General features: G+C 38.5%; 1 protein-coding gene across 3 annotated transcripts in view; it reads left to right on the top strand.

Moving 5' to 3' along the window:
- Window positions 1-13,937, top strand: part of LOC110153966 (glucocorticoid receptor-like) — a 166,915-nt gene that overhangs the window by 105,964 nt on the left and 47,014 nt on the right. For 2 of the 3 annotated variants that reach the window (XM_020917896.2, XM_055148658.1), the window contains one exon: window positions 3,228-3,254. The exons of the other annotated variant lie outside the window; for it this stretch is intronic. In XM_020917896.2, the coding sequence (XP_020773555.1) occupies window positions 3,228-3,254 (27 nt within the window). The remainder of the gene's footprint in view (window positions 1-3,227; window positions 3,255-13,937) is intronic. 3 annotated transcript variants of the gene reach the window in all.

The raw sequence follows: 13,937 nt of genomic DNA on the forward strand, positions 1-13,937 counted from the left end.
TTCATACATTGTGTTTTATATTTTAAAGGGCCTATATATAGTTCTGGATGTTTCAGTCTGGTTTATTATGGTGCATTATGTACATTTTTCCACCAACTGCTTGTCTCCATGGAGAGTTAAGGGTTAGATCTGTGGAAAGGTGAGCATAATCACAGTGTTTTTCAATGCATTTTTCCTAATAAAACATCTGTAATTTAATTAATGCAAAATATATACTTATAGGTACCCAAACTTTTTGGTTGAGGGTCTGTCACATTCTTGTTACTATGGAGATGTCATTGCATGTTCCACAGTATGTCATTAAACAGCTTTATATTTATTGAATTACAGGTGTTTTTTTTAAAATTTATTTATTGAATTACGGGTGTTTTTTTAGTTATATACTGAGAAAGATGTTGAGAAAAACAGACATTCTGACTGTGAGCGTCTCCACAGATCTGACCTGTAACTTGTCTGGCAATAACGTCTCCATGCAGAAAAGTATTTGACGGATCCTCCAGCAGAAAAGTTACACAATGCACCTTTAACTTAACGGCGTAGATTAGAACTTCGTAGGAAAAGCAGTATCTTGTTTGAGAAGAAAAGTTACATAATGTACCTTTTAATATCACTGCGAGTACTTGGCCTATTCACACAAAACAAAACTGACCAGCAAAATGTGAGAAAACCTAAAATAACACTGTCTTGATTGTAAACAGATGTCAGAAGATTAAAATGTGCACTTTTGTGGTTCCAGTCTCTAATGAAATGTAGTTTGGTTCATGGATGTAAAGCCTTAAAGACAGGACAAATGACAGGCCCTGCTGCTCGCTGCTTCCCCTCACTTTAAGATGTGGCCACATTTACTCTGGCTCTAATCTCTTGTGCATATTCATGTCTGTGTTTGTGCATTGCGCAATAACAGCGCGGTACATGTGCATCGAGTAGGAATGGTTAGCGACGATTAGCTGTGTACATTTTGTCCCAAAGATCCTTGTGCATTTGCATTTTATGAGATTAGTTTATTGAACTTGCATAACAGGGAAACATCTGCCTCTTTGTCCTTTGCCGCGAAATCAAATTAAATTTTTCAAAATGGATTGTGGTAAGAGTCTCACCCGCCATTTCCTTCAAAATTACGGTGTTTTTAGTGCAAGCAAGTGTGGGCTGTGACATATTAAACGTACTATACTTGTATTTTTTTCCAGTGTTTTTAAAAAAGATGCACTGTGTAACTTTTCTGGTGCCTGCTTCACTCTGTTGTTTTGCCATGTTCAATAGTGTGGCATTAGACTTAGTTTTACTTTTTATGCTCAACAATTCTTTGAAAACCAATCACTGCTCTACAGTTTCTTTGCCTGTTACCTGCTGGTCTCTATGAAGATACTCTATGTTTAATACCACTGTGAATGTGGAACATTCTAGGAAAAGCACTAACATCTCCATTGAGACAAACAAGTGGAGGACCCCTGACCAGAAAAGTTACATAGCACACCTTTAAACTTGAGTTATTTCCTTTTTATTTTTATTTTTTTTGTAAAATTCACAACAGCATAACTTATTATGTGAAGCAATGTCAACTTTTTTGTATCTATGGGTGGCAACGGCATCTAAAGATTTTGTTGTGAAGACTTAATGTGCTTGTGTCAGTTATGTAGAAATAATCTCTGACACCAGTAGATCATTATGTCATCATTTGCACATTTAAAAAAAACCTAATATTCATCTAAAATCACTTCATAAAAGAAACAGAAGTCCACTGACTCCCACGTTAGAAGTAAAGACTTGTGCAGCTGTCAGCATCTTTGATGGGTAGCTGCACATCACAGTAGCAAAAAGTTCATTTTTAAATTAAAAAATAAAAAATAAAATTATTTCATTTGTACCAAAATGACTACGTGAATCTGCCAAATCCCACGTGTATCACCGATTTTTAAAAAATTAAATTGCAGAACAAAGTTAGTACAGAGAAGTAGAATTTGCATAATAAGCCCGCTTTAAATTCTCCTAATTTTTCATCTTTCTGAAATCCATGGACACATGATGAATACGTGGCCTCTGTTTTTGGACTTAGTTCATCTCTACCTGATCTGTTTCTTTGACCTTGTGAGGCAGAGCTGTGCTGATGACTCACTGGCCTCAGTCTGTTTAAACAGAGAGAGTGGCTCTTGTGTGTAGGAGAGCATTCGGGTACAGACTCTGTTACCTCCACAAGTGCACTTTCCTATGCACTTTATACCTCTCCATCTCTTCTACTACAATATGATTGAAACGACTTAATGCCAATGACACCAGGATTCCTCTAAGAAAAATGAGCTGCAATAAATAAATAACACAAGAAAACCGTATTTAGTATAATGAGTCATCAGATTTGACCCTGACAACTGAAATGTGAAAATATTCTCCACTAATGCAAAGGAAAGTACATATGAGACATTTTGAGCCTTAGAAACATTGTTCCATCTTTATCTCTCATGATTATATTATCGTGATAGAATTACTGTGACAAGTCTGACTTTCCATCAGGTCTCATGTTTATGTGTGTTCATAAAAAACACTAAATAAAGTGTAAAGTAGAGAGGATGTGTAGCTCATATACATCAAGGATCATATTTTTTATGAGTTTTTTAATGTTTGCAAATATATAAAATGCATGGGATTGCTTATTGAAGTAGTAGAAACAGTAGAAGTAGTAGTACTAACATGCCTAGTTACAGTAACACCATGCCATGTTTTGAAGTACAATTAGCACTATTTTGAAGTAAATGTTGTAGTTTATTTCATTTTAATGGTGCATTGTGTAACTTTACTGATAGCGGGTACGTCCATTGCTTTTGTGGAGATGGCATTAAACATTTCTATCCTCATGGAGACCAAACTACACCAAGATACAAGTCAGATCTGTGGAGAGGTGACCCTATTCACAGTCAGAATGCCGTTTTTGAGCCAAAAAAGGAAAACACTCTTAATTGAATAAATGTAAGGTAGAGCTGTTTAATGTCACACTGTGGAACATTCCAGGCAGAGCAATGACAAACCCATAGAAACAAGCAGGTGACGGACCCCCAACCAAAAAGTTACATAGCGCACCTTTAATCTGAATTAGAATTGTGTTTGTATTTTCACCAATGTCCTAAAAAGGCCTTGGATATTTGCTTTGTGTGTTGAAATGGGCTCAGCGAGTGACGTGATGTGTGCCTCTGTTCTTCTCCCCTCTCTATAACCTGGCTGTTGTGTCTGTGGTGAAGGATGGAGAGCACGCCAAAACACTGATGGTAAATAAATACACTTTTGATCACAATGACAGCACAAGAACAGTGACAAACACAGCAATTTACCTGTTAATTCTTCTATTTCTGATTCACATGACTCCATACCTCCCTCCAGCCCCGATACAAGGCCAATCCGCCCCAATGCATGCTGGTAAAATGGTGGTAACTTCACTTGCTGATTTAATGCAGTGTTAATTCTATATGTAATTTAGTGCATGTGTTAGCGCCTATGGGTGATTAAATAACTGTTAATTACTTATGTTCTAATTGTCACTAATTAGCTACAAGCTGTTTTACAAATCTGTCCTATACAGAGGTTTATAAATGGATATTATATTTTTATGCTTTTCAGAAAATTAATACTAACTAATTTCCCTTAAATGTGGTTGGTTGGGGTCCGTCACCTGTTTGTTTCTGTGGATATGTTATTGATCTGCCTGGAATGTTTTACAGCAGTGGTCCCCAACCTTTTTTGCGGCATGGACCGGTTTTATGTCCGACAATATTTTGCAGACTGGGGGGACGGGGCAACATTTTCATGGACTGGCGGCGTATAGGAGGAGGCGCCGTTCATGCAGCGTATGTGTACGGTTAAATCCTGGTTTAGTGGTGGTTAAATCCTGTTTTAGACCTGGTTTTTTCCTGGTTTTAGACCTGGTTTAGGCTTGGTTTACACATGGTTTAGACCTGATTTTAGTCCTGGTTTAGTCCTAGTTTTAGTTCAGATTTAGTCCTGGTTTTAGACCTGGTTTAAACCTAATTTTAGTCCTGGTTTTAGTTATGGTTTAGTCCTAGTTTATTCCTAGTTTAGTCCTGATTTTAGTCCTGGTTTAGTCCTGGTTTAGTCCTGATTTTAGTCCTGGTTTAGTCCTGGTTTTAGTTATGGTTTATTCCTAGTTTAGTCCTGATTTTAGTCCTGGTTTAGTCCTGGTTTAGTCCTGGTTTTAGTTGTTTATTCCTAGTTTAGTCCTGATTTTAGTCCTGGTTTAGTCCTGGTTTAGTCCTGATTTTAGTCCTGGTTTAGTCCTGGTTTTAGTTATGGTTTATTCCTAGTTTAGTCCTTATTTTAGTCCTGGTTTAGTCCTGGTTTTAGTTATGGTTTATTCCTAGTTTAGTCCTGATTTTAGTCCTGGTTTAGTCCTGGTTTTAGTTATGGTTTATTCCTAGTTTAGTCCTGATTTTAGTCCTGGTTTAGTCCTGGTTTAGACCTGATTTTAGTCCTGGTTTAGTCCTAGTTTTAGTTCAGATTTAGTCCTGGTTTTAGACCTGGTTTAAACCTAATTTTAGTCCTGGTTTTAGTTATGGTTTAGTCCTAGATTTATTCCTAGTTTAGTCCTGATTTTAGTCCTGGTTTAGTCCTGGTTTAGTCCTGATTTTAGTCCTGATTTAGTCCTGGTTTTAGTTATGGTTTAGAGGTGCGGGAAACACGACAGGAGGCATGGTCCGCACGGTGCTTTCGTGGTCCGGTACCAAACGGCCCTGGGGTTGGGGGTTCTACAGTATGACTTAAAACTTTAAACAGCTCTACCTTACATGTATTCAATTACAGCTGGTTTTATAGCCTGACCTGTAACTTGATGTGGTTGAAACATTCCAGACAAAGCAATAGCATCTATAGATGGAAAAGCATTTGCATTTGATGGAACCTCCACTAGAAAAGTTACACAATGCACCTTTAATAATTAGCCATAATGAGTAATGCTTTTATTAAGGCTGTGTGACTACTAAAGCTCCGTTAGGTTCCTCAAAAACATACCTGGAGTTGTGTTTTGTTTCATTCACACATGTTTGAGTAACACTTTATCATTAGTTTGCCTACATCTCGAAAGTTCAAAATACGCTCTTCCACCTTGTGATGTCATGAAGTGGTAGTTTTCCTTACCATTTACCTTTTGTTCAGTAGAGATTGGCAATTCCAGGGCTAAAATCATCAAAATGATTCTAGTAAAAGTAAATAGAGTTAAAAAAAAAAAAAAAAACACAAAAGAACTCATGGCATTGAACATAATCGGCTCATCACCATGGAGACAAGCAGGCGACGCCATTAACAGAGTTACAAGTCAGATCTGTGGAGAACAATAAGAACTAAGGCTGGGTATCATTCAGAAGTTGCAGATATGATACATACCTCGATACATAGACCACGATACGATACATACCTCGATACATAGACCACGATACATACTCGATACATACCTCGATACATAGACCACGATTCGATACATACCTCGATCATAGACCACGATACGATACATACCTCGATACATAGATACGATACATACGATACATAGATACATACGATACATAGACCACGATTCGATACATACGATACATATACATAGATACTCGATACATAGACATACGATACGATACATACGATACGATACATACGATACCGATCGATACATAACCTCGATACATAGATACACGATACATACGATACATACGATACATCGATACGACGATACATCGATACATACTCGATACATAGACCACGATACATCGATACATACCTCGATACATAGACCATCGATACATAGACCACGATACGATACATACCTCGATACATAGACCACGATACGATACATACCTCGATACATAGACCACGATACGATACCTCGATACCTCGATACATAGACCACGATACATACATATACATACCGATACATAGACACGATACGATACATACCTCGATACATAGACACGATACGATACGATACATAGACCACGATTCGATACATACCTGATACATAGACACGATACATAGATACCACGATACGATACATACGATCGATACATATGATACATAGACACGATATACATACCTCGATACATAGATATACATACTCGATTAGACCACGATTCGATACATACCTCGATACATAGACCACGACACGATACATACATCGATACATAGATACAATACATTGTCTTGATACAATGCACTTTCAAATCGATACGATACTTTCATATATGATTCAGTACGATATATTTCAAATCAATTCGACACAGTTCAATAAAAAATAAAGGCTGAGTCTTGAAATATGAAATATGTTTATATGAAACATTTTTAATCCTCAAAAGAGTGAAAATGTCAAGTGCATCGCATAAACGAGTTTCCTTCCACTAAACAAGCAACAAAACTGAAGCTCTGTAACAAAATAAGTGAGTAAAATATACCAAAAAATACTCTTTGCGCTATCTTGATACAGCAGCCCACGATATCGATACTGTATCAGCACATTAAACTATACGATATTTCGATATTTTGATATTTTTGCACACCGCTAATAAGAACGTGTGTTTCTTTGAGAGCAGTAAAACCACCTGCTGAACACCTGTTAAAATGAACAAACTCAAGATAGGCCTAAATACCATGGAACATTCCGGACAAAGCAATAATATTTCCACAGGAACAGCGGAAACGAGAAAAGTTATGTGTTGCACCTTTACCCTAGCACACTGTAGACTCGTCAAGTGGTTTGTGTCCAGGTTTTGTGGTCCAGAACTTATTTTGCAACACATTTTGGACGCTCACCAATCTCAATACAACCCTTGTTCTTTGCTTTGCCTGAAACACCTCCCTTCACTTGAGTGTTATTTTTGCTTAAAGTTTCAAACCAAAACACAAACCAGAGACAGACTGGAGCTATTTACACGTGTCTAAAAATATAATTGTTATTACTGCATACACTTTCTATGAGGGAGTGTACCTTACATCTTATTTATGTATTCAAGTATGCTACAGTTATGGGCCAACACGTCATTTGCGTTAAAGTGTTATAGAAAGGCTGGAGATTTGTGAATGAAACTTTAAAATCTTCTGTGAAACAACATGTTTTCATCATAATTTAAGGGCCTGTATTACGCCATTTTCTGATGTATGTTATAATGTTGTTTCCTCATCACAAAAATGCTTAAGAGTTGTGTTTTTGTTTCATTCACACGAGTTGAAAACACACCCCGTTCTGATATCATGTGGTGATACAGGAAGTGCTCCATTGTGTTTGTAAACTCCATACACCTTCATGAAAATCATTTGGATGATTTCAGCCCTGGAATTGACCTTTTTCACAACGGCCGGAAGTGCCGCGATGTAGGGTAAACGTCACTTACGTCAATGCTTTTCTCTGGCAAAATATCTGTGGAAATGTGAAAACGCTTCATAAATCTGCCCCATCACCAAATTTTCATCCAGCAAGATCCACAAAGAACATATTCTGTCCATGAAGAATTGATTCACAACTACCAAGGTAAGAAAGATGAAAACAGAAATGCTAACAATGACTAGAATTAGTGAACTACTGAGCAAAACTAACATTATGGTTATGAATAAAACATAAGTAACTTGTTAACTCATTGTGATTCTACAATTAAAATAAAAAATCGATTTCTTGATGTGGATAGCATAGACAGAGAGTCTTGTGCACTTTAAATGCCAGACATGTAATCTGTGAACATCTGTAGCATTTGAACTGTACAAATCTCTTTATCTATGCTAATATCTACTAGCCAGGCTGGTGCCACCTAGTGCCTCCGCTCAATTTCAGTGACTAGGTTAGGAATCAGAATACACTAGACGGTTTGCAAGAACCCCGTAAGTTGTAGACCGTGCACCAGCCAATCAGTGAAGAACTGTGAAGCCATGATGTCAAACTCAAGCTCAACAGTAAACAAAGCGGTCGAGATGGATGTAGACGAAGCCAGACATTCTGTGTTGGCAACAGTTCCCAAGATCGAGGATTTAAAGATGGAACAAAGAGAATGTTTGCTCAATTTTATCAAGGGGAAAGACGTTATTGCTCTTCTTCCTACAGGATTTGGGAAAAGCTTAATATACCAGTTAGCCCCATTAGCGGTACATTACATATGTCATGACCAAATAGCAGTGATTGGTTAAATAAAAAAAGTTCCCACCCACCATCGAGCGAACAAATCCTAACGCTGCGAAGTCAGACGGTATCCACAAAGTGAAACCAGCTGATGAATCAGGCTAAATATCTACATCATGAAACTGGAAACTGATTTTTAATTTCAGTTCTACAATCAGTCTGAGGTAACAAGTTACTTATTAACGAATTACTCATTACTTATGTTTTATTCATGACCATAATGCTAGTTGTGCTCAGGAGTAGTTCACTAATGTGCCGTCGTTGTTCGCCTTTAAGTTTTCGTCTTTCTTATCTTGATAGTTGTGGATAAATTCTTCATGGACTTTTGTGGACCTTGTTGGATGAAGATTTGGTGATGAGGCAGATTTATGAAGCTGGTAGAAAATACGCAAGACATTTCCACAGATATTTTGACATCGAAAAGCATTAACATAAGTGGCATTTACCCTATATCAGCCGCTGTGAAAAAGGTCAATTGCCCATCTCTACTGAGCTAAAGGTAAAAGGTAGCTGTTAACTTGAAAACTACCTCTACATGACATTACAAAGTGGAACAGAGCATTTTGAGCTTTGGAGATATAAACAAACTACTAAAGCAGGATTACTCAAACACGTGGGAAAAAAAAAAAAAAAAAGGTATGTTTTTTGGTGAGGTTCTTACGGCAGGTTTTCATGTTTTTCTAATTATGACTTGGTTTGTTGGGAGAGTACATGTGGTAAATATTTATCACAGTGTTACATCAGTTAAGAGGCAGCTGGGAGAGCTGGCTGAAAAGTACCAAAATACAGGAAACAGCTTCAGCTTTTCTAATATTATAATACTCCAACTGTCATCAACTGTCATTAATTTTCTGGCAGCTGAAACAAAAAATAAATGTTGTTCATTGTTTTTATTAGTCTAATCACAAGCCTTTACAGATTACAGATGGAATAACTTCTATTTTTGTAATATCTGCTGTCTTTGTCCAACCAGGAAGTCAAATAAACATCACAACAGCCAAGAGTTTTTCAAGTATAATTATGTACTATAGTAGCTGAACCTGTCATATGCAATTTAAACTTCTTCACTGATTTGGCTATATGAAAATGTTACAATAGAAAATGGATTTTTTTTTTGTGTGTGTGTGATCTTTTAATAGGTTAAGATTGGATTTCAGGTTAAGCTGAAACAAGTATGGTTAGGATCCATCTGTAATCTCTCCAAACAGAATGAAAACCCAACAAGTGTGTCTGCAAAAGCCTTAAAATGCGGTATCCATACAAGGCTTTTAAAGGGACATTTTGGAATTTTGGACATAGGACCTAATTTCCTAGTGAGCCAGAATGTTGGAGACATGTGGAAACACTTTTTAAAATATTCCATCCAGTCCTTGTATTTGCAGAGGTCGCTGGTGCTAGGCTAGTGCATGTAAATGACCATAGTTAGCCTGCTACTAAAAACAGTCTTACCCACTCCACAAAACACCCAAGACAAAGAAATTATATCACCAGATTGTTGATGTAAATGTCTATGTTGATAAAATAATTTTAGAAAAACCAAACTTGCATTCGAATGATTTATGTCTAAGCAGCAGCGAGTTGTACTTCCTGATAGAAAGTTTGGCAGCGGCGGACTGATATATGAGAAAATAGTCCCTCAACATGCGACGATTCATGTGATGCAAGGTTAGTTTTATTTCAAACATTATCCTATCAGCACAGACATTTACATGGACAGTCTGGCGTAATAATAGATTTCCTTCAAGTGTTTTGTGGAGTGGATAAGACTATTTTTAGTGACAGGCTAACTATGGCCATTGACATGCACTAGCCTAGCACCAGCGACCTCTGCAAATACAAGGACTGGATGGAATATTTTAAAAAGTGTCTCCACACATCTCCAACACTCTGGCTAACTAAGAAATGAGGCCCTATGTCCAAAATTGCGGACTGTCCCTTTAATGATTTATATTTATTTTTTGAAATAGTAAATAGTAACCTCATTTATGAAGCAGTTTACGTTGAAAGGACCCCTATTATGCAATTTTCTCATCTATGTTGTAATGTGTGAAACAAAAAACACAACTCCAGGTATGTTTTTGGATGGCAACAACATTCTAACATGGCTTAAACCTCACAAGAGTCCATTTTGCGAAATATGAGACTTTAAAGAGCATTATGACTTGTTAATATGATTTAGGCTTTGTAACTACTTAATTAAAGTAAGTAGTTAAATTAAAGTAGTAGTAAATTAAAGAGCTTTGAGTGCCTTGAAGGTGGAAAAGCGCTTTATAAAAATGTGACCATTTACCATTTAAAGGGAAATACGGCCTGGCTCATACTTGGGCTAATCAAGGTTAATTGTTTAGTATCAGCAGGGAAGACTTATAGTTCAGAACATTCCAGATTATAGTAGCTGAAGTGTCCGTCAAATACTTTTCTCCATGGATATGTTATTGCTTTGCCTGGAATGTTTCACAGTGTGGCATTACTAGGCATTTCTACTAGGGATGTAACAATATCCAAATCTCACAGTACGATATTATCACGATATGCACATCACGGTCCAATATTTATTGAGATATAATTGTAAAGGGGACACTTTTTTGCTTTTAAAATACCTTGACAAGATTTTGGTGTGAATTATTACCATCATAATCCCAAAAATTCAAGTAAAAAAACATATTTCTTCATGTTGTCTGCACTGAAATGAATCATGGGATATGTAGTTCTCTATGTTTATAAGTTGTTGCGACTGTAAAACCATGCATTTAAGCCAGGGGTCACCAAACTTTTTTTCTCTGTGGCCCACATTATCCCTCCTGACTGTGGTGGGGGATCAGGGAGGCAAAATAACAGAATTGTATGACCCTGACAAGGCAGATTATATTCTTTGAAAACTGGCAGACTTTCTTTACATATCAGACAAACTGCACGGGTCTTACACTGAACTAAAAAATAACCCATCGTTCCACTGTTTTTTGAAAACTTTTTTTTCTTTAACACGAGTCATTTTGCTGTCCTTAACTGCACTACAGAACTCCGCCCGACAAAAATTCAGCGGCAAATGTAAATACGTCATATAATCATTTAAATGTAAATATAAATACTTCTTATGAATTTTTTTTTTTTTTTTTAACTGAAAAAAAAATCTACAAAATACAAGATGCAGATGTGTTATTATTTGCCAAAAAGTAAATAAAAAAAAAAAGTTAAATTAAAAAAATAGACCATCAGAACTTTTGAGGTGGTGGGAAGCGCTACCTAGTGCCTCCACTCAATTTAATGTCTCTCCAACAACTAGGTCAAGAATCAGAATACACTAGGCGGTTCGTAAAAACCCCGGGAGTGCGAGTTTGGGCACCAACCAATCGGCGAAGAGCCATATATTCTGGGTTGTCAATGATTCCTGAGATTGAGGATTTAAAGACGGAATAAAGAGAATGTTTAGTGAATTTTATCAAGGGGAAAGACATTATTGTCCTTCTTCCAATGGGATTTGGGAAAAGCTTAATATACCTGTTAAGCCTGTTAGCAGAGCATTACATACATCATGACCAAATAGCAGCGATTGGTTAAATGATAAAAAGTACCCGCCTAAGAGGTCAAACAGTTTCCACGAAGTGAAACCTGACCCCTGAAAGGAACTTGTGACTCGATATATTGCAGCAGCCCACGATATTATTGTGAGACTTTTGACGATACGACATCACAATATTTTGGTTATTGTAACATCCCTACTTTCTACCTTTATGGAGACCAAACCAGACCAAGTTACAGGTTAAATCTACGGAGAGGCGACCCTGCTCACAGTCAGATTGCTCGTTTTTTTCTCAGTATCTTTGAGCTGTAAAACCACCTGTAACTGAATACACGTAAGGTAGAGCTGTGTTAATGATGTAACGAGAGCAAAGACATCGGCATAGAAACAAGCAGGTTCGCAGTGCAGCTTTAATCTCTTTTTGTCCTTTACATGATTAAAACGTGTATCATTTGTGTCTGTTCACGTAGACATCTGCTCTATCCAGTTATCTACAATCCATCTCTAGTGAGTCCAAAGGCAAACGGGCCCTTTCATTGTGTCCCCCGTCCGAGCACCCCGGGGCCACAGGAATACAAGGAGACATATTAGAACGTGTGCGGAATTATTTTGACAGTCTGAAAGAAGAGGCTGCAGCGTTATTGAATGCCCCCTGGGGTCTGAAAAGATGCTTCATACAAGGAGAGAGAGGGAGAGACGAATAAAGAGAGAGACACAGGGAGATATGAGGAAAGGGGATGAGAGAGAGAGAGAGAGAGAGAGAGAGGGAGAGAGGGAAAAGAGAGAGCAAGACATGAGGAAAGAGGACGGTGAGAGAGAGATGAGGAAAGAGTGGACAGAGAGATGAGGAAAGGGGATGAGGGAGAGCAAGACATGAGGAAAGGGGTCTGGGAAGAGAGGGAGACAAGAATGAGGAAAAGAGAGAGAGAGAGATGAAGAAAGGGGCGGGAGAGAGAGAGGAGGAAGTGGGGGATGAGGGAAAGAGGAAAGGGGACAGGAGAGAGAGAGAGGCAAATAACGTGATGAAGGAAATGAAGGGAATGGGGGAGCGAGAGATGATAAACAGTTGGGAGTCAGAGAGAGATAAGGGGAGAGAGAGTGATGAGGAAAGGGGACAGGGGAGAGAGAGAGATGATGAAATGAATGGGAGAGAGAGAGATGAGGAAAGGAGACGGGGGGGATAGAGAGAGATAATGAAACGGATGGGAGAGCAAGATGAGGAAAGGAGACGGGCTGGAGAGAGAGATGAGGAAAGGAGAGGTAGAAAGAGAGGGAAAGATATTTAGCAGATCAGATAAGAGTGTTTTATGGTGCCAAAGGGCAGAGTGGGGCACTGTTGACTTTTCATAAGGTCTGATTACAGCTCATGTTTGTGAAGCCAAATGAAACACACACTGGACACGTGCACTGAGTCATGTCCACACAGTCATGTCCACTGACCTATGTCCACTGACCTATGTCCATGTCCAGTGACCTATGTCCAGTGACCTATGTCCAATGACCTATGTCCACTGACCTATGTCCACTGACCTATATGTCCATGACCTATGTCCAGTGACCTATGTCCACTGTCCACCTATGTCCAGTGACCTATGTCCAGTGACCTATGTCCAATGACCTATGTCCACTGACCTATGTCCACTGACCTATGTCCACCTATGTCCAGTGACCTATGTCCACTGACCTATGTCCACTGACCTATGTCCAGTGACCTATGTCCAGTGACCTATGTCCACTGACCTATGTCCAGTGACTGACCTATGTCCACTGACCTATGTCCAGTGACCTATGTCCAGTGACCTATGTCCATGACCTATGTCCAATGACCTATGTCCAGTGACCTATGTCCAATGACCTATGTCCAATGACCTATGTCCAATGACCTATGTCCAATGACCTATGTCCAGTGACCTATGTCCAGTGACCTATGTCCACTGACCTATGTCCACTGACCTATGTCCAATGACCTATGTCCAGCGTCATGTCCATTGATGTCCACTGAATTATGTGCAGAGTCATGTCCACTGACCCACTGACCTATGTCCACTGATCTATGTGCAGTCATGTCCCCTGACCTATGTTCTCTGACCTATGACCGGAATTATGTCCATAGATCTATGTCCCGAGTCATGTCCACTGACCTATGTCCCAAGTCATGTCCACTGGCCTATGTCCACTGACCTATGTCCCAAGTCATGTCCACTGGCCTATGTCCTCTGACCTATGTCCCGAGTCATGTCCTCTGACCTATGTCCGGAGTCATGTCCATAGAGT

The sequence above is a fragment of the Boleophthalmus pectinirostris genome, unplaced genomic scaffold, assembly GCF_026225935.1.
Source record: "Boleophthalmus pectinirostris isolate CB_2022bp ecotype Guang Dong unplaced genomic scaffold, ASM2622593v1 HiC_scaffold_12, whole genome shotgun sequence".
NCBI classification, from domain to species: domain Eukaryota; kingdom Metazoa; phylum Chordata; class Actinopteri; order Gobiiformes; family Gobiidae; genus Boleophthalmus; species Boleophthalmus pectinirostris.